The 21,010-nt window shown below is 36.7% G+C and overlaps 1 protein-coding gene across 1 annotated transcript in view; it reads left to right on the top strand.

Annotated features, from left to right (window-relative positions):
• The window catches only part of UBE2R2 (ubiquitin conjugating enzyme E2 R2), an 88,501-nt gene that overhangs the window by 51,945 nt on the left and 15,546 nt on the right, over positions 1-21,010 (top strand). Inside the window, exon 2 of the mRNA XM_036854468.1 lies at positions 10,664-10,750. Coding sequence (XP_036710363.1) covers positions 10,664-10,750 — 87 coding nt within the window. The remainder of the gene's footprint in view (positions 1-10,663; positions 10,751-21,010) is intronic.

The raw sequence follows: 21,010 nt of genomic DNA, 5'->3' as shown, positions 1-21,010 counted from the left end.
AACAGTGTTTTGTAGTTGTCAGTGTATAAGTCTTTCACCTTTGGTTAAGTTTATGCCTAAGTATTTTATTATCTTTTTTTATATAAATACTTTATTACAAAAATACATGTGAGAATAGAGCATCATAGAGCATGCGTTTTATTTCTTCCTTTTTTTTTTTTGGCTGTGCTGTGGAGCATGCGAGATCTTAATTCCCCGAACGGGGATCAAACCCGTGCCCCCTGCAGTGGAAGCTCAGAGCCCTAACTACTGGACCGCCAGGGAATTAATTCCCTATGCCTAAGTACTTTATTCTTGCTGATGTTATTGTAAACAGAATTATTTTCTTAATTTCCTCTTTGAATTCATTGCTATTATATACTTTTTTTTTTGCAAGTGATTTTTAGATGTTGATTTTTACATCTTGCAATATTGCTAAATTTGTTTATTAGTTCTAACGGTTTTTGTTTTGTGTGGAATCTTCAGGGTTTTCTATTTATAAGATCATGTCTGCAAACAGATAATTTTTTCTAACTTGGAAATTTGGATGCCTTTTATTTCTTTTTTCTTGTCTAATTGCTCTGGTTAGGAATTCCAGTGTGAAGATATTCTTTTATGTTTTCGTCTAGAAACCTTTATAGTTTTAGTTTTGCAGTTAGGTCTGTGATCTATCTGTAAATGATGTGAGACAAGGTTCAAGGTTAATTTTTCTATGTGGATATCCAGTTGCTCTAGTACCATTTATTGAAAACACTATCCTGTCACCCACTGAATTGTAGTGTTGCTTTCATTGTAAAGTAGGTGATTCTGTATATATCTGTTTTTGGATACTCTCTTCTGTACCATTTGTCTGTTTGTCTAGCCTTGTACCAATAACAGTCAATAACTATAGCATATGGTAAGTCTTGTAACCTAGTAGTGTATTTTGGGAACAAAAAGGCTTTACTTTCTAAGCTGAAAGAAACATTTTTATATCATTCTGTTAAAAAAATAGAGGACTATCAGTATTAATACTGAGAGTTACTTCTCCTTAAGTATCAGAAGTTTACTTTTAAGAGTCCAGGGGACTTCCCTGGTGGTCCAGTGGTTAGGACTCCGTGCTTCCACTGCAGGGGACACGGGTTTGAACCCTGGTCAGGGAACTAGGATCCCACATGCCCCGTGGTGCAGCCAAAAAAAAAAAAGAGTCCAGTAAGAGCATCAGGGATTTCCTGTTATTTATATTTCATCTTAACTTTAGAATAATTATGTTAAGTATTATAGTAATTCTAAATTAACTTTTTATATTGAGATTTGTAATCAATAAAGACATAATTTCTTGACTTTAAAGCCTGTGGCACATATTATAGCATCACTAGGTATAGCTATTCAATATATTAATTACATACTGTTAATGAACTATTTAAGTTTGTAATGGTGGTTGGCAGACTTTTGAAACTTTCAGCAAGTTAATAAGAAAACATGTTTTGATTGCTTTTGCTATCATGTTGGAAACATATCCTATAGCAGATGTGAGCTGATGACATAGCAGAAAAACTCAGCAGTGGGAGTATCCTCATTTCACACTATCTTCAGGCACTAATCCAAATGGAACAGCAACTCTACATTTGTTGTCAGCTGACCTATTACCAAATATAGTTGTGTTTAGGACTGGGAAGCTTTTTCTTAACTTACTCATATTAATAACCAGGTAGCAGGAATAATTAGAATATATTCTCTATTCATATTTGTTTTTTGTTATGTTATAGCTGAAATTCCATATGAAAATAATTAGTGGGATAACAAAATTACTTTAATGTTGCACATTGGGTTAGCAAAATTTTGTCCCAAGCTGATATATACTTCATTTCCATATATTAATGTTATCTAAATTAGTTTTTGGTGTTATGCATTTTAGGGTTTCTTTTTCTTTGCCCAGAAGTTTTTGGTTTTTGTAATGTGTCACATCTGGGGAGAAGATTCTTTAAAGAAGAAAAGTATTCTTTAAAGAAACAGGGAAAAGTTATAATGAGAGCACATTAAGTTAAAAAGAAGATGAGAGGAGCTAAGGAGTATAAGAAAGAATGGGCAGAAAAGCTAGAGCATGAGGAGACAGTGGAATTGGTGAAGCCCAGTGAATACATGGTTAGACAAAATGATAAACATTGGGGAGATGCTTCTTGGTAGTCAGAAATGTGGACTGGAAGATAATCTGTTCCTAAGTTAAAAGTCGTCTGCATTTGTGGCTGTACATGCATCTCACCTTCTAATTTTACAACTGAGTGATGAAATGAAATGATGCATATGAAGCATTTAACCCAATGCCTGCCATTTAGTACATACTTTGTATTATTTATTCATTCATTCATTTATTTATTTATTTATGGCTGCATTGTGTCTTCGTTGCTGTGCGTGGGCTTCCTCTAGTTGCAGAGAGCGGGGGCTACTCTTTGTTGCGCGGGCTTCTCATTGCTGCGGCTTTTCTTTGTTGTCCAGCACGGCCTTTAGGCACGAGGGCTTCAGTAGTTGTGGCACGCGGGCTCAGTAGTTGTGGCTTGCAGGCTCTAGAGAGCAGGCTCAGTAGCGGCACACGGGCTTAGTTGCTCCGCGGCATGTGGGATCTTCCTGGACCAGGGCTCGAACCCATGTTCCCTGCATTGGCAGGCGGATTCTTAACCACTGTGCCACCAGGGGAGTCCCAGTATCATTGGTTTTCAACAGTGATACGTTGAATGATTGAATAAATGAAAATATTAACATAAATGCTCAGTGTGTGAATAACTAAACATAGATGTCTGGTGAGTTCAGTGATTTCATTAAGGGTACACTTAGGAGTAACCTGAGCATTTTAGGGAAAGCGTGTGTGGTAATGGTACAGAAAATATTTTGGAGATACTTCTTAGGCATTTGCAAGTTAGTCAAGAAAGATATAAGGAGTTGCCTTAAAAAAGAGTCCGAGTCTAAATTACTTGTAAAGCAATTTGTATGTTTTAAGGTGTGACTTTTCAGATTTATCTCCCATATTTCTTGATACAGTCATATATGAAATTTAAAACTGTACTTCATGAATAAATTTGTAAAAGGTGTAAAAGACCACTCTTCAGTACTTAAACCAAAAATCGCAAAGCTGAGTTTATTGCTTACTTAAGAGAGTTTTGCTGGTCAATCACAGTCTCTACACATAGAGCAGACTACTGATCTTATTACAGAGTTTTTGAGAAGTGTGAAGTTTAGGGATTGGTGGATTTTTCACAGTGTTTGTGGGGTTGGCATCAGCTGTGGAAGCATGGGTACTTGGCTGAGACCATTACTGATTGGTTGGTATTCAGAAGTGTGTTTGTTGACAGGAGTGTGTTCCCAGTTGGCTGGCTTTCAGAAACAAGGGACCGTTACTGATAGGTTGGCTTGCCAAAACATACTCACCAATAAAAGTTGTTTAAATGGGTTTAAAGTTGGTTCTTGTTCCGTACCTACAGAACTGTCAGGTATTGCTTAAGCAATTTAAAACTGATTCTGATTATATATAGAATGGATAAAAACAAGGTCCTACTGTATGTATAGCACAGGGAATTATTCAGTATCCTGTGATAAACCATAATGGAAAAGAATATAAAAAAAGAATGTGTGTGTGTATGTACATATATATATGTGTATACACACGCATATATGTAACTGAATCACTTTGTTGTACAGCAGAAATTAATCAACTATACTTCATTTTAAAAAACTCATTCTGGTGGCTCTTTGTTACTGTGGCAACAGAACAATCTATCTTTTGCTACTAGCATATGAACTCCTTTTTATTCTTGGATATCAAGGATTGTCCAGTTCTTCACCACTGTTGTTGATTCTTCTTGAAGATGAGGTTTGATCTTTTTCTCCTTGAAAGTGAAATCTGATTTTCTTTTCAATTGTCTATAAGCATCTTTACCCCTTTATCCAAAGGAAGAGTCATTTCCCCCAACATTATTTGAATCTTTCTCCTACTTATTTGAAATGTTGCCTTTATTGTTTTCTGAATAACTTATTCTATATCATTGATCTGTGTGTAGTTTCCTCCTTTAATAGCATCTTTGTAGGATGTTTTTCTGTCTGCTAGTGTGAACCCCTCCCTGTTATTGGTTTTTATCAAAAACAGTATTATTTTCAGGTATTTTCTCTTTCACATGAACTTTATTATCACCTTGCCAAGTTCCATCATGTTCACGTGGTTAATAGTGGCATCTATTGCTATCATAATGGTATGATTATGTTAGTTATGCAAAGCACTGTAACGCTTTTAAAAAATAATTGTGTATTAGTCATCTCATTTTTTAAGCTTTTTGTATGTTTGAAATTTTCCATAATATGAAATTAGAAATAGGAGTACAGTAAACTCTTTGTGTACCCATCACTCAGCATCCATAATTAACTCATAGCAAATATGTTTAATCTATACCTTATCTACTCCTCTTCACATTATTTTGTAACTGATTATAGACATCATATCATTTCATTTGTGAATATTTCAGAATATATTTCTAAAATATAAGGGCCTCCTTTAAAAAAGTAACCACAATGCTATTATTACAGCTGAAAAAGTTAATTCCTTAATATCCAGTCAGTGTTCACATTTCCCTTGTTCCTTGTTATAAATAAGTTTATAGTTTGTTCAAATCATACCCTAAGATTTACTAGGATTGGGAATGGATAAGAGCAAGTTTTATACTTAATTAAACTTTAAAAAAATTCACCGATATAATTATGGGTGAACATATATATGAAATAATATGTTTAAATTATTAATAAGGTTCTGAAAAAAAGTAATAATGGTAAAACTGAATATCAGGGAAGCACTGTAGCAGAATATTCCCCTTGATTTTAACTTCAGCTAAATTCTTTAGGATTGTAAATTCCATTGAAGGAGTTATTATAACAATTTTAAATAGCCTTACAGGGGTACACCACCCAATGTTACCTTTTTCAGTTGTAACATAAGCATAATTCAGGCATGATACATTCTTTTTTTTTTTTTTCCCAGCTGCGCCATGTGGCTTTCGGGGTCTTAGCTCCCCGACCAGGGATTGAACCTGGGCCATGGCAGTGAAAGTGCTGAGTCCTAACCACTGGACCGCCAGGGAACTCCCAGGCATGATACTTTTAAAAATCAAAAATAGTTTTTGACTTTATTCTGGAGATGCTACTTTTAAAAATTTTGTGGCGATAAGTAGTGTTCAAGGTACAGAGATAAAGATGAAAGCTCAAAATATTAGTAGATGCTTAGAGAAAATATAGAAACCCAATTAACAATAGTAAGTAATTAATGTTTATTAATTATGTTTAAGTAAAAAGTAATTAGGATTTGTAAAGCTTTTAGAAAACTGGTTCCATAAGATTCAAGTTCTTCAGGTTGGGAAGAATCTCTCTAGTTGTCTTTTCTAAAGCTGGTAGTGTTATAATCAAAAGGCAGGTAAGTAAAAGCAATAAAACAAAGCGAAAATGAGCAGTCTATAAAAGAGGCTTTTTATTAAAGGTTTTCTGACATAACCTCTGCCAGTTTAATTTGCAGTTTTTAAACAAAACTCTTACATATCTTTTATTATATGTTAAACACTGTTCTCATGCATTTTACACAAGCATTTACTCATTTAATTCTCATACCAAGCTGTTTAATTAAATACTATAAGCTTTATTTTACTGATGAGGAAACTGGAGACACAAATAACTTACTTCATAAAACAGCTAATGAATGGCAGAGCCAGGATTCAAACCCAGGCAGTCTAGCTTCTTGAGTGGATGGATGTTCTTTACTACTCTTTCATATTGGTGCATGTCATATGTTCTTCATAAATTTTCGTGCAACCATTCCTAGTTACTCTGCAAAGATTTCTTTTAATATAGTTAGTAGTCTAGGAAGACATTTTTGGGGACCTAAAGATTTGACTAACAATGCTAAATTTTATTGATTATTTATTTTTAGAAAGGATAATCTAATTTCCCATAGAAATATGTTAAAGGAGGTTACATTTCCAACGATCAGAGTTCCAATTTTGTATGGAAATTTTTACAATCCTGTTTTTTCAGATATGCATTATGTAACTATGTCACCATTACTAAAGCTTTCTAAAGTATATGCATATTCTGGAGATGAGGCTGATTAAATGAAAAAGATAGGAAACCACTCCTAACTTATGTCTGTCTTTTATCCCATTCAATCCATCTTTTACAGTGCTGTCCTAGAGTCATTTATTCTAAAATAGACATCTTGCCTTTGATTTTCTTTTTCTTTTTTAATAAATTTATTTATTTATTTATGGTTGTATAGGGTCTTCATTGCTGTGCACGGGTTTTCTGCAGTTGCGGGAAGCAGGGACTACTCTTGGGGTTCATGGGCTTCTCATTGCGGCGGCTTCTCTTGTTGCGGAGCATGGGCTCTAGGCGCATGGGCTCAGTAGTTGTGACCTACGGGCTTAGTTGCTCCGCGGCATGTGAGATCTTCCTGGACCAGGGCTTGAACCCATGTCCCCTGAATTGGCAAGCGGATTCTTAACCACTGCGCCACCAGGGAAGTCCCTGATTTTCTGACTTTATGTAGTTTCCCACTAAAACACCTAAACAAGGCTTCAACCTACCTTCATCCAGTCTTCTATCTCCTGTAGTTACCACCAGGCATCCCACTAGCCATAGCTGACCACTCCACATTCTTTGCACCTGGTGCCTTGCTATTTCCTCTGCTTTTATCCACCCAGGGACCTACTCAAACAACACCTAGCCATGGTACCAATACTTTATAGGCTTTCAAAGTGTACAATTCAGTGGTTTTTTATTCACAAGGTCATACAGCCATCACCACCATCTAACTCCAGTTTATTTCATCACCTCCAAAAGAAACCTCATATCCATTAGCAGTCATGCTCAGTTCTCCCCTACCACCCCTAATGTCCTTTTATTATTCCTGGATACAATTCAGAATACTGATTGCATTTAGTTGTCATGTCTCCTTAGTTTCCTCCAATATTTGATGGTTTCCCCATCTTTCTTTGTTTTTCATGACCTTGACAGTTTTGAAAAGAAGTGGTCAGGTATTGTGTAGAATGTCCCTCCATTTGGGTTTGTCTGATGTTTGTCTCATGATTAGACTGGCTTATGGGTTTTGGGTAAGAGCACCACAGAGATGAGCTGCGTTTCTCACCACATCTTATAAGGGAGGTCATGATTTCAGCGACTTAACACCAGTGATGTTAACCTTGATCACTTGGTTAAGGTGTTGTCTGCCAGGTTTCTCTATTATAAAGTTAGCATGTCTTCCTCTCCATATTCTTAGGAAGTGAGTCATTCAGCCCAGCCCACACTTGGGGGGAGGGGAATTAAACTCCACCTCCTTAATGGGATATATCTACATATATTGTCTGGAGGAAGATAATATATGCTGTAAGGAAGATTTGTCCCTTCCCCAATATTTTTTCATTCAATAATTTATACCAATATGCACTCATTTATTTATTTTATATCTTGGGTTATCATCCAGTACTATGAATTGCTTTACTTTTGGCCAGTATGGGCTCTTTCAGGTTGGCTCCTATGGCTTTTTGTTGTTGTTTGCTTTTTTTTGTTTGTTTTTTGTTTTTGACATGCCTCCATATTTTTTCTTTAGCATTTCCTTACTTTCAGGCACTATAAGATGCTCCATGCTCATCTTGTATTTTCCTTGCCCCACATGTAGAATCAAGTATTTCTCCAAAGAGCCTTGTTTCTTTTTAGAAAATGGTATTTTGAAACCAAGATATGAGGAACTGGGTATTCTTGTTGCTATTGGGGTGTGACTGCTTTTGGACTCCAGTTTTTTGTTTGTTTGCTTTAATTTTTATTTATTTATTTATTTATTTATTTATTTATTTTAAAGCTTTCCCGGATGCTCCCCGACTCCCTGACTCCTTCCATCCTGGGCCACACCCTAAACATTCCCTGTCACTCGCTCTTATGGTTTCAATACTGAAACTTCATTCACTTGCTGAAATTCTTTTTTTTTTTTTTAATTAATTAATTATTTATTTATTTTTGGCTGTGTTGGGTCCTTGTTTCTGTGCGAGGGCTTTTCTCTAGTTGCGGCAAGCGGGGGCCACTCTTCATCGCAGTGCGTGGGCCTCTCACTATTGCGGCCTTTCTTGTTGCGGAGCACAGGCTCCAGACGCGCAGGCTCAGTAGTTGTGGCTCATGGGCCTAGTTGCTCCGTGGCATGTGGGATCTTCCCAGACCAGGGCTCGAACCCGTGTCCCCTGCATTGGCAGGCAGATTCTCAACCACTGCGCCACCAGGGAAGCCCTATTTATTTATTTTTAAAGATTTATTTATTACTTATTTTTGGCTGCATCAGGTCTTAGTTGCAGCATGTGGGCTCTTCGTTGCGGTGCACAGGCCGCTCTCTAGTTGTGGCGTGCAGGTTTTCTCTTCTCTAGTTGTGGCGCTTGGGCTTCTCTCTGGTTGTGTCGTGTAGGTTTTCTCTTCTCTAGTTGTGGTGTGCAGGCTCCAGGGCACATGGGCTCTGTAGTTTGCGGCACGCAGGCTCTCTAGTTGAGGCGCATGAGCTCAGTAGTTGTGGTGCACGGGCTTAGTTGCCCTGGGGCATATGGGATCTTAGTTCCCTGACCAGGGATGGAACCCGCATCCCCTGCATGGTAAGCATTGTAAAGCGGATTCTTTACCCCTGGACCACCAGGGAAGTCCCTGGTTTTTTTTTTTAATAAGCAGCTTTATTGTGATTTTAATGTATATATACAACTCACTCATTTAAAGTACACAATTCAGTGGTTTCTAGTATATTCATAAAATTGTGCAACCATCACCATAATCAATTTTAGAACATTTTCCTCATCCCCAAAGCCCTATACGTTTTAATAGTCACCTCTGTTTCCTCCCAATTTACCCCCAGCTGTAGGCAACTACTAATCTCTTCTGGACATTTCATAAATATGTGGTCTTTTGTGACTGACTTCTTTCACATAGCTAATGTTTTTGAGGTTCATCCACATTGTAACATATATCAATACTTCATTATTATTATTATTTTTTTTTGGCTGCACCATGTGGCATGTGGGATCTTCCCTGACCAGGGATCGAATCTGCACCCCTTGCAGTGGAAGCTCGGAGTCTTAACCACTGGACCACCAGGGAAGTCCAGTACTTCATTCCTTTTAACTGCCACATAATATTCTAGTGTATGGATATATACCACCTTTTGTTCATTCATTTCCTCAGGTGATGGACATTTGGGGTTGTTCTACATTTTGTCTATTATGCTGCTGTGAACATTTCTGTACAAGTTCTTATGTGGATGTAATGTTTTCATTTCTCTTGGACATATACCTGGTAGTGGACTTGCGTGGTACATGGTAACTATGTTTATTCTTTCAAGGAAATGCTAGACTGTTTTTCAAAGTGGCTATACCATTTTGATCCCTTCCAGCAATGTATAAAGCGTTCTAATTTCACGACATCCTGGCCAAACATTTTGTTTGTTTGTTTGTTTAATTAATTAATTTACTTTTGGCTCTGTTGGGTCTTCATTGCTGCGTGCGGGCATTCTCTAGTTGCGGCGACTGGGGGCTACTCTTCGTTGAGGTGTGTGGGCTTCTCATTGCGGTGGCTTCTCGTTGCAGAGTATGGGCTCTAGGCACGCGGGCTTCAGTAGTTGTGGCATGCAGGTTCAGTAGTTGTGGCTCACTGGCTCTAGAGCGCAGGCTCAGTAGCTGTGGCGCATGGGCTTAGTTGCTCCGCAGCATGTGAGATCTTCCTGGACCAGGGCTCGAACCTGTGTCCCCTGCATTGGCAGGCGGATTCTCAGCCACTTCCCGCGCCACCAGGGAAGTCCTGAAGACAGAATTTTTGAGAATCCTGACTCTGCCATTTTCACTGCTGTCCTTAGCTTATTTATTCTTACCTTGTCCTTTTATTCCCTTCTTCACTCCCTTTTACTAGTACTGTTAGATGAGAATTTGTCTGGATTTTTTCATATGTGAAATGTGGGATACTGCCAAAGACATTCACTGTAGCAGTATTTACAATAGCAAAAGAGTGAAAAACAACCCAGATATTCCAAAATAAGGAAGTAGTTTTTTTTTTAATGGTTCATCTATATATCTGTATGATGGAACATTATGCACATACTAACAATCATATATACAAAGGAAAATGTTTATGATATGATACAGATGGAAAAAACAGAGTATAAAATAAAGTATATTCAAGTTTTTGAAAATAAGTTTTGTAAAGAGATGAGCATATATAAGCATCAAAAACTCTTGGAGGAGCCATATCAAAATGGTAGCATTTGTTACTTCTGGGTGGTAAACGGTGTTAAGTAAAACAAATTATCTTTGTTCTGTATTATGTACCATAAGGTTGTATTAATTATTTTTTGTTATTAAAATAAAATGTACCCATTAATGTGACACACATATTAAACTGTTTTTCATTCGTGTGTTCATTTATATAACTGTTGAGCTTTGGCAATTTAACATTAATTTTTATAAATATTTAAAGAGATAGAAGCACATGCTAATAATAACCCTGGCATTGGGGCTAACAAAATATATATGAGCTATTTTAATCTCCAGAGTCTACTGTGTAGAAAGGAGTTTTGTTGCGCTGGAGTATATCAGGGTGAATTGTTAGTTAGATGAATAACCTGTAGTCTTACTTACTAGCATTTCATTCTTTTTCTCTACAGGCGCATATTAAATTTCCTATTGACTACCCATATTCACCACCTACCTTCAGATTCTTGACCAAAATGTGGCACCCCAACATTTATGAGGTAAGAGATGTCTATTATGAATTTCTCTGAAGATTTAAGATACTATCCTTTAAAATAGCCTCCATAGCTCAGTATGCTGTGGTAGCTATGCTGTAGCCACAGAGAAGTATTCATGGTTTCCCATTTTTGGTTAACAGTCTGTAGTTGAATTGCTCAAAAATTGAGGGTAGTTTTTTTTGTTTTTTTTTTTAATTTATTTATTTTGGCTGTGTTGGGTCTTCGTTTCTGTGCGAGGGCTTTCTCCAGTTGCGGCGAGCGGGGGCCACTCTTCATCGCGGTGCGCGGGCCTCTCACTACCGCGGCCTCTCTTGTTGCGGAGCACAGGCTCCAGACGCGCAGGCTCAGCAGTTGTGGCTCACGGGCCTAGTTGCTCCGCGGCATGTGGGATCTTCCCAGACCAGGCTTCGAACCCGTGTCCCCTGCATTGGCAGGCGAATTCTTAACCACTGCGCCACCAGGGAAGCCTGAGGGTAGTTTTTTAATACCAGTGTATATTATGGTTAATTTAAGGTTGAGGCTTTAAACCTTTGCTGCTCATTGCTAAGATTATAATTCATATTTGTTAACATTTACATTTTTTTAATTTAGTAGATAAAGTCATGCAAATTTATTTGTGTACCTATCCCCTAGCTTCACAGCAAGGGTTTGTTTGTTGCTTTGATCAGAGATTCAACTTTTGGACAGGAGGGGGTGGGAATTTATCCTACTATATTTGTACTGGTGTCCTTTAAGGAGTTGCTGCATACCAGTTGAGAGCCTCTTTTGGAATAAATCCAAGGTTAGGTTCTTCTACTAGACAAGTCCACATGCCTGGGAAAATGATTTGTAGCTTTTTTGATGAAATGTACTTAGCTTTGTGCTAATTTATAAGGATGCTGGAACAATGCATTATGTTTCTCAGGATATATGTCAGGCCCACTAAAATATCCTTTGAATCTACTCCTTTACCATTCTGTAATCTTTTTCATTGCAGTAGTGCTGTGAAGTTGTAGCTGAGGCCCAGGCATTAAAATTGTTTTTTAAAATTTGCAGCCTTAGTCATAGTTCTTTTTTTGGTCAGGTGGTTATTGGCAAGCACCTTTGCTCCAGAAACAGAGCTACAGAGCCTTTAAAATGCTTATAGGCAAGGGATGGAGAACTTACTCTATAGTCCTGAATTTGGATCTCAGTCTATAAATGAGCACACTGGGGTAGCTTTATTATTTTTCACAACCTGCTTTTTCTGTCAGTCATTATCTTCATTTTTCTTTCCTTCTTAAAACAGGACAAACTAGTGCTCAAAAGGTGATGCATAGTAACATTTCCAGAAGTAGGTTCCCAGAATATTGTTTTCTTTAGTATCTTTAGTATTTGACATAATCATAATACAAATAAACAACAATGAATATGTCGTACTATTCTATATAACAAAGTTATCCTGTTGTAGGGAGAGACTGTAGAAATAATTCACTGTTCATAAGTTCAAACTGGGTTTAATACACATAGAAGTATTTTTCTGTCCCTGTCCATTTAATAATCAAAAATTCTTGCCTTCAAAACTATGTGGTATAAAGCAACTATACTCCAATAAAAATTAATTTTAAAAAAATTAAAAGGAACGTGAATCCAAGAAAAAAAACCCAACTATGTGGTATGTATAGATTTTAGATAGCAAAAGAGAAGTGAGAAGACTCAAGCTTTTGTCTTGTTACTGAGAACTAATTCACCTTAGAGCCATATATTTGCCTGTTTCCATCTCAGTTATCTAATTCTCAGACCCTTCTCAACAAAGAAGCAAAAAGGAAAAAAAAACCCCAAAAACAGGATAAAGGATTCAAAGCTCTTTCAGAAGAAGGTGTAGATACACTCCCCTTTCCACTGCTTTTTCACCACTTAGGTAGGCTATTTAGTTCTGTCTCTTAAGATTTAGCATTGGATCATTATCTTTTTAAATATTTTTCATATTCATAATAAAAATTTCAGCAGTAAAATAATACATGCATATCTTATAAATATGCAATTGTTTCCCATACCATAAAAGTTCTGTTTTTAAAGAAGTGTTAAGTCCTAGTTAGGAATTAAATTTGATATAATCAAATGAGTCACAAGAGACTCTTCTCACAAATTAATAATATGTTAATTTACTCTGCTGCATTTTGGAAATGGTATCAGAATTGAACTTTTTGAGGGCCCAAGTCAGTATTTGTGATTTTAGACATTAGGGCCCATGGTTCTTAGCCAAAGGGATATTCCTGGAAGTTGCTCTCTCCTCATCCATCTTATGTTGTCACCTAGAAACACAATGGACCTCAATGTCAAATTGCTCTGGTCACCAAATTGTTTACTGCAGAGTTATTTGTAATAGAACTGGGGATTAAATGGGGGAACAATGGCAACAATGTCAACAGCAACAAGACAAAAATACAAAAGCAAAAGCCTACACAAATGCCAAAATATGTGAATTGATGAGTTTTTGTATATTAATAACTTCATGAGTATTAAAAATATAAGGACTATTTTTGGTAGAAAATAGTTTTATTTTATCAAGTTTTTAAAACTATAAGAGCTTTGGTTACAGTTTTATTAAATACATTCACAGACACATTACTGCAGCCGCAAAAGTTATAAATACTGCTGTGTTATTTGAATGAATTTAATTAATTTAACATTTCTAATATCATTGCCACATTTGTGAAATTTATAAATACCAAGGGGAAGCTTGGAGAACAAAATAAATTTAATATGAGCTTGTCATCAATGATCATACTGCACAGTCTACTCCTTCTTGCTTCATAATATGTTGAGTGATCTCAATAACAGTTTCCTGGTTATGTTTGTTACTGTGTGCTCAGAAGTAGATAACCAATGAAGCCCATTTGCTTCACAAACTGTGTATTAAAATGAGGTTTTTGTACACTCTTCACTGTGAACTTCAGAGCTATGGCAACTCAGAACCTCACTGCTCTTAGTATGTATTTATTTAAATAATTTTTTTGGTAATAGACTAATATTTAGAATAGTTAGTTTTGCCACAAAATTAAATGGAAATTATACAGAAGTATTTAGCATTTGATGATCCTTTTATTACTAGTGAGTTGTAGGACACAGTATGGCTCTTTCTTTTAAAAAATAATAAAGATGTTGGATGTTTTTTGAAGGAGTATACAGATCATTTTTCCTGTATAGTGTTTACAGATGAATGTCACAGGTGTAGTCATGAAATAAATGTTACAGTAAGATGGTGTATTTTAGGATACTTGATAGCCAGTAGGAAAATATTTTGCTGTTTTACGTAAGGTTCTAGTTCTGAAGAGTTATTCTTGATTCTAGACTCAGATGATTCTCAAGACATTATACTAATCTCTGTAGCCACTGACACGGCAAGGATATACCAATTTGGCTACTATTCCACTATCATTAGGGCATGGTGTTCTTAAATGTTATTGTTTTAATAATGATTAAAAATAGATCCTACTGTTTTAATATAACTCCGGCTGCCATAACAAAATACCATAGATGCATTAGCTTAAAACAACAGAAATTAACTTTCTCACAGTTTAGGAAACATAGTTTCTACTGAAGACTCCTCCTGGCTTATCTCTTTGTCTTCATGTGGCTTGAGAGGAGAGAGAGCACAAGCTAGCTCTCTGGTGTCTCTTACAAGGTTTTTTTAAAAAATTAATTAATTAATTAATTATTGGCTGCATTGGGTCTTCGTTGCTGTGTGCGGGCTTTCTCTAGTTGTGGAGAGTGGGGGCTACTCTTCATTGCGGTGCACGGGCTTCTCATTGTGGTGGCTTCTCTTTGTTGCAGAGCACGGGCTCTAGGTGCATGGGCTTCAGTAGTTGTGGCACATGGGCTTAGTTGCTGTGCGGCACGTGAGATCTTCCTGGACCAGGGCTTGAACCCATATCCCCTGCATTGGCAGGCGGATTCTTAACCACTGCGCCACCAGGGAAGTCCCTCTTAAAAGGTTTTAAAAAGGTTTTTGCCAAGTCTGCAGAGCAATTGCTTTTTGGAATAGTAAAATTTAGGCTATGTAGGTGGAAAATGGGTCTGATTACATATAGTTTATGATCTTTGTATTTATTTATATGGATGATAGGCCATTAGGAGCGAAGTGGATGAGACCCACAATCAGCGCTTCGAAAACTGAAAGAACTCAGTGTATCAAGAGGTCCTTTACAATAAAGCTGTAATTATAAATTATATTTTGAAATTACACAGAAAAGATCAGGTAAAAGCAAAGATACTGTGTCAGTTGGGAGTCTCCAGAGAAACAGAACCAATAGGATATATAGAGATATATGTAAGAGGAGATTTATCATAGGAATTGGCTCACGTGGTTATGAAGACTGAGAAATCCCACAGTCTGCCTTCTGCAAGCTATAGAGCCAGGAAATCTGGAATTATAATTCAGTTTGAGGCCGTAGGACTGGGAGCTGTTGGTATGAGTCCCAGAGTCCCAGGACCCAAGAACTAGGAGTTCAGATGTAGCAGCCCAAAAAGAGAATTTGTCCTTCCTCTGCCTGTTTGTTCTGTTCAGGCCCTCAAAGGATTCGATAATGCCTATCACATCATCATGATGAGGGCAAGTCTTTTTTACTCAATCTACCGATTCAAATACTAATCTTTTCCAGAAACACCCTCACAGATACACTCAGAAATAATGTTTTACCAGCTATCTGAGCATCCCATAGCCCAGTCAAGTTGACACACAAAATTAACCATCACAGATAGCTCTCTTTTTCTACCATTCCCCCCTTGTCATCCACATTATGGTCCTTCTATACTCTGTGTACATCATTATGTTCTCATGGGGTGTAATTTGACTGGCACTACATTTGAATCCTTGAAATAGCAAGTTGTTTATAGTAAGGGTTTACGCCCTTCTTCTTTCATTACACGTAGTAAAATTATATTTAGATAGAAAAACAATGGTAGCCCAGCTGGTTCTGCTTCATCTCCTCTGATCATTCAACACACATTTTTCTCTCTAATTAAATTATTATTCTTTTCTCTGTTGAGTGGAATTATCTCAGAGCTTCTGTGGTATTTCCGTAATTTCTTTGAGAATTTAGTTTAATGGTTTTTCCACTCAAGAATCAAATAATGAACCCCCAAAAATACATTAGGATTGATTACAAAGTTGGAATATTACATTCTCTGATGATCTTTCAAGACTAGGACAAACTGCTTTAGTTCATTATTCTTGAACTCATTTCATATAAATTTTAAATACAGAGCTTCCAAATTATAAAAAATTTAGAATACGTTTTGTTAAAATGCTTTGATTTCAATGTCTATGTTATAAACATACTAAAATATTAAGTTTAAACTCACTAATTTTAAAAATTATTTTGAAATAATTTTGGACTTAAAGAAGAGTTTCAAAACTAGTACAGAAAGTTCTCATATACGTACCTTTTACTCATTTTCTTCTAATGTTAATATCTTTTACAATCATGGTACATTTATCAAAACCAAGAAATTAACTTTGGTACAATACTATTAAGTAAACTAGACTCCATTTGGAATAAAGTATGGCATGGGGAACCTAAAACATGTATTACTTGTCCTTAGCTAGGTGAGACAAACTCTATTTCTGTATTGTGTTATTAAACCATCGGAAATAACATGCTTGAACTCTGATCTTAATTCACATAAAGGTGCTGAGTGCTGTGTTAAGATTTTGTTATATTATCAGAATTTATTGTGTTCATTTTTTAAAATATGCATTTGATGAACATTTTAAATTTACATAATTTTACTCAGTTGTCTTTAAGAAGGGACCTGAATAAAACAAAAGATTCTTCAAATGAATGAATGCTTGCTTAATCAGCTAATCAGAAATGTGTTATGTAATATATTTTATTTGCTTTAGCTACTAGGATAAATTGACATAAATAACTTCTCTTTGGTACCTGGTAAAATATCTTTGTTTTCTTTCAGTGGTTTTTATCATTAAAATAACTCATCATTAATTGACTTGTAAAATATTCTTTATTTCTAAAATATTAGAGAAAAGTTTAGTGGTAGAATGTTCCTATAAAACTTCTGAAGTCTACAATGTGAGTTTCATCTTGGCTTATATGAACCAAATGAGTAAGGTAGAAAGTTAACAGAAACCAGAAGACTTTGACTCTGATTTGGTGTTGAAAGTTTTCCTAGTAAATGTAATTTAGTATTACACATTATTAAAGGTTTGAACTCTATCTTGTGCTTGTTTAGATTTAGATTTTGCTTCTTTTTCCTCGTATTTTTTTCTTTTAAAAAATGTAAATAAAGATGCCAGTTTGCTCTATGAAGATATATATACCTTAAGTATTTAACTATAGATACATTAGCCACCATTTAGAACATGATGATATTTGGGCCACCAAATTTGTCCTTTTTAGAGTTGAGCTCTGGTTTGTAAATAATTTGTGACAAGCAGGATTTTGTGTATATTTATGTAATTATATTCATGGATTTGAGATATTATGCATTCTCTCTAACTTTAAGGTATAAGGAATAGGTTTCTCTAGGCAATGATGTCCCCAAATTTGGCAGCTTATCAGAATCATGTGGAGCAGTTGTTAAAAATAAAGAATACTGGAGATTTTGGTTTGATTGGATTTAGATAGGGCCTAGGCTATATAGCCTTCATTTTACATCTTAGAACTGCCTTTCTGGAGGCCTAGAACTTCTCCCATTAAAAAAAAAAGGGTGGGGGGGCTTCCCTGGTGGCGCAGTGGTTTAGAATCTGCCTGCCAATCCAGGGGACATGGTCCCTGGTCCGGGAAGATCCCACATGCTGCGGAGCAACTAAGCCCGTGCACCACAACTACTGAGCCTGTGTTCTAGAGCCTGTGAGCTACAACTATTGAGCCCACGTGCTACAACTACTGAAGCCCGCGTGCCTAGAGCCTGTGCTTCGCAATGAGAAGCCTGCGCGCGGCAATGAAGACCCGACGCGGCCAAAAATAAAAATAAATAAATAAATTTATTTTAAAACCCAATAATTTATTGAGATAAAATTTCACATACATAAAATTAACCATTTAAAGTGAACACAATTCTGTGACATTTAGTACATTCCCAGCGTGGTACATCTAACACCTCTATTTGTAAGGCATTTCCATCACTCCAACGTAAAACATCTTACCCATGAAGTGATTCTTCTGCATTCCCATTTCTCCCTAGTCTCTGACAACCACCAGTCAGGTTTATGTCTCTTTCCATTCTGGATATTTCATATAAATGGAATCATACAATATGTGACCTTTTTTGTGTGGCTTTCACTTAGCATAATGTTTTGGAGGTTCCTCCATGTTGTAGCATGTATTAGTACTTCATTCCTCTTCATGGCTGAATAATATTCCACTGGATGGATATATCACAGTTTATCCATTTCTCTATTGATGGGCATTTGGTCTGTGTCCACCTTTTTTTTTTTTAACATCTTTATTGGAATATAATTGCTTTAAAATGGTGTGTTAGTTTCTGCTTTATAACAGTGAATCAGCTCTACATATACATATATCCCCATATCTCCTCCCTCTTGCGTCTCCCTCCCATCCTCTCTATCCCACCCCTCTAGGTGGTCACAAAGCACCGAGCTGATCTCCCTATGCTATGCAGCTGCTTCCCACTAGCTATCTATTTTACATTTGGTTGTGTATATATGTGCATGCCACTCTCTCACTTCATCCCAGCTTACCTGTCCCCCGCCCCGTGTCCTCAAGTCCATTCTCTACGTCTGCGTCTTTATACCTGTCCTGCCCCTAGGTTCTTCAGGACCATTTTTTTTGTGTCCACCTTTTGTATATATAAATAGTGCTGCTATAACCATGTGTATACATGTACTTGTTTAAATACTTTCTTCACTTCTTTTGGTTGTATACCTAGGAAGGGAATTGCAGGGGTCAAATTGTGATCTTGTGTTTTACTTTTTGAGGAACTGCCAAACTGTTCTATAGCAGATGAACCACTTCACCAACCACCAGCAATTTATGAGGGTTCCAGTTTCTCTACATCCATCCTTATTTTGCAGTTTTTAATTTTTTAAAAAATTTTTATTTATTTATTTTTGGCTGTGTTGGGTCTTTGTTTCTGTGCGAGGGCTTTCTCTAGTTGTGGCGAGTGGGGGCCACTCTTCATCACTGTGCGCGGGCCTCTCACTGTCGCGGCCTCTCTTGTTGCAGAGCACAGGCTCCAGACGCGCAGGCTCAGTAGTTGTGGCTCACGGGCCTAGTTGCTCCGTGGCATGTGGGATCTTCCTAGACCAGGGCTCGAACCCGTGTCCCCTGCATTGGGAGGCAGATTCTCAACCACTGCGCCACCAGGGAAGCCCGCATTTTTTAATTTTAATTATAGCTATCCTAAGGGGATATGATGTGATAACTCACTGTCATTTTGATTTGTATTTCCCTAATGACTAATGATATTGAGCATGCTTTCATGCTTATTGTCCGTTTATGTATCTTCTTTTGAGAAATGTCTGTTCAGTTCCTTTGTTCATTTTTTAATTGGCTGGTTTGTCTTTTTGTCATTGAATCATAGACGTTCCGTATATATTATGGACATTAAATTCTTATTAGATGTATGACTTGCAGATACTTAGGTTGTTTTTTTCACTTTCTTTGGTAATGTCCTTTGCACAAAATTTTTTCATTTTAATGAAGTTTAGTTGATCTTTTTTGGTTTCTTGTTTGTTGCTCATGCTTTTTGTGTCGTACCTAAAAAAAATCCATTGTCAAATCCAAGGTCATGAAGATTTTACACACACACACACACACCCTCTTTTTAAGAGTTGATGATTTTAGCTCTTAGATCTTTGTTCCATCTTGAGTTAATTTTGTATATGGTATGAGGTAGGAGTTCAGTTTCCTTCTTTTGTTTTTGGAAATCCAGTCCCAGCATCATTTGCTGAAGAGACTGTTCTTTCCCCATTGAATGGACTTAACCATCTTGTCAAAAATCAATTGGCAAAAAAAAAAAAAAAAAAAATCGGCAATGTATGGGTCCATTTATGGACTCTCAGTTCTATTGCCTTGGTCTGTATGTCTATCATTATGCCAATCCTAAACTGTCTTCTTGTCTGTAGCTTTATAGTAAGTTTTGAAATCAGGAAGTGTGAGTCCTTCGACTTTATTATTCTTCTCCAAGATTGTTTTGGCTATTGTGGGTCCCTTCAATTTCCATATAAGTTTTAGGAACAGTCTGTCAGTTTCTACAAAAAGGGAAGCTAGGATTTTGATTGGGATTGCATTGAGTCTGTAGCTCAAACTGGGGAATATTGCCAACATCAAGTCGTCCTACCCATGAATGCAGGCTGATTTTCTATTTATTTAGGTCTTCTTTAATTTCTTTGAGCAATGTTTTGTAGCTTTCTGTGTACAGGACTTTCACCTCCCTGGTTAGATTTATTTCTAGATATTTTATTCTTTTAGGGGCCATTGTAAATGGAATTGTTTGCTTAATTTGTTTTTTGTTGTTGTTAATATTTATTTATTTAATTGTGCTGGGTCTTAGTTGCAGCAGGTGGGCTCCTTAGTTGTGGCATGGGAACTCTTAGTTGTGGCACGCATGTGGGATCTAGTTCCCTGACCAGGGATTGAACCCCCCAGCCCCCTGCGTTGGGAGCGCAGAGTCTTAACCACTGTGCCACCAGGGAAGTCCTGCTTAATTTTTTTTTAGGTTATTCATCACTGGTGTATAAAAATGAAACTTTTTTTTTTTTTTTTTTTTTTTTTGCCACACTACACGGCTTGCAGGATCTTAGTTCCCCTACCAGGGATCGAACCTGGGCTCTTGGCAGTGAAAGTGCGGAGTCCTAACCACTGGACTGCCAGGGAATCCCAAAATGAAACTGATTTTTGAGTGTTGATCTTGTATCCTACAACTTTGCTGAACTGATTAGGTCTAGTAGCTTTCTTGTGAATTCTTTGGAATTTTCTTTGACATTTGCAATGGAAATAGATTTACTTCTTCCTTTTCAATTTGTACACTTTTAAATTTTCTTTTTCTTCTCTAATTGCTCTGGCTAGAACTTCCAGGACAGTGTTAAATAGCAGTGGTGAAAGTGGGTGCCCTTGTCTTATTTCTGATCTTAGGAGGAGAGTTTTCACCATTAATTATGCTGTTTATTAGCTGTGGGTTTTTTGTTTTTGTTTTTTTAAATAAATCCCCTTTACAATTTTAAGATAGCTAGAAGGTAACTATAGTTTTCTGAGTGTTTTTATTATGAGAAAGTGTTGGGTCTTGTCAAGTGCTTTGTCTGCATCTGTTGAGATGCCC

The sequence above is a fragment of the Balaenoptera musculus genome, chromosome 6 (assembly GCF_009873245.2).
Source record: "Balaenoptera musculus isolate JJ_BM4_2016_0621 chromosome 6, mBalMus1.pri.v3, whole genome shotgun sequence".
In the NCBI taxonomy this organism is placed as follows: Eukaryota; Metazoa; Chordata; class Mammalia; order Artiodactyla; family Balaenopteridae; genus Balaenoptera; species Balaenoptera musculus.
This window is presented reverse-complemented; position numbering and strand designations above follow the sequence as displayed.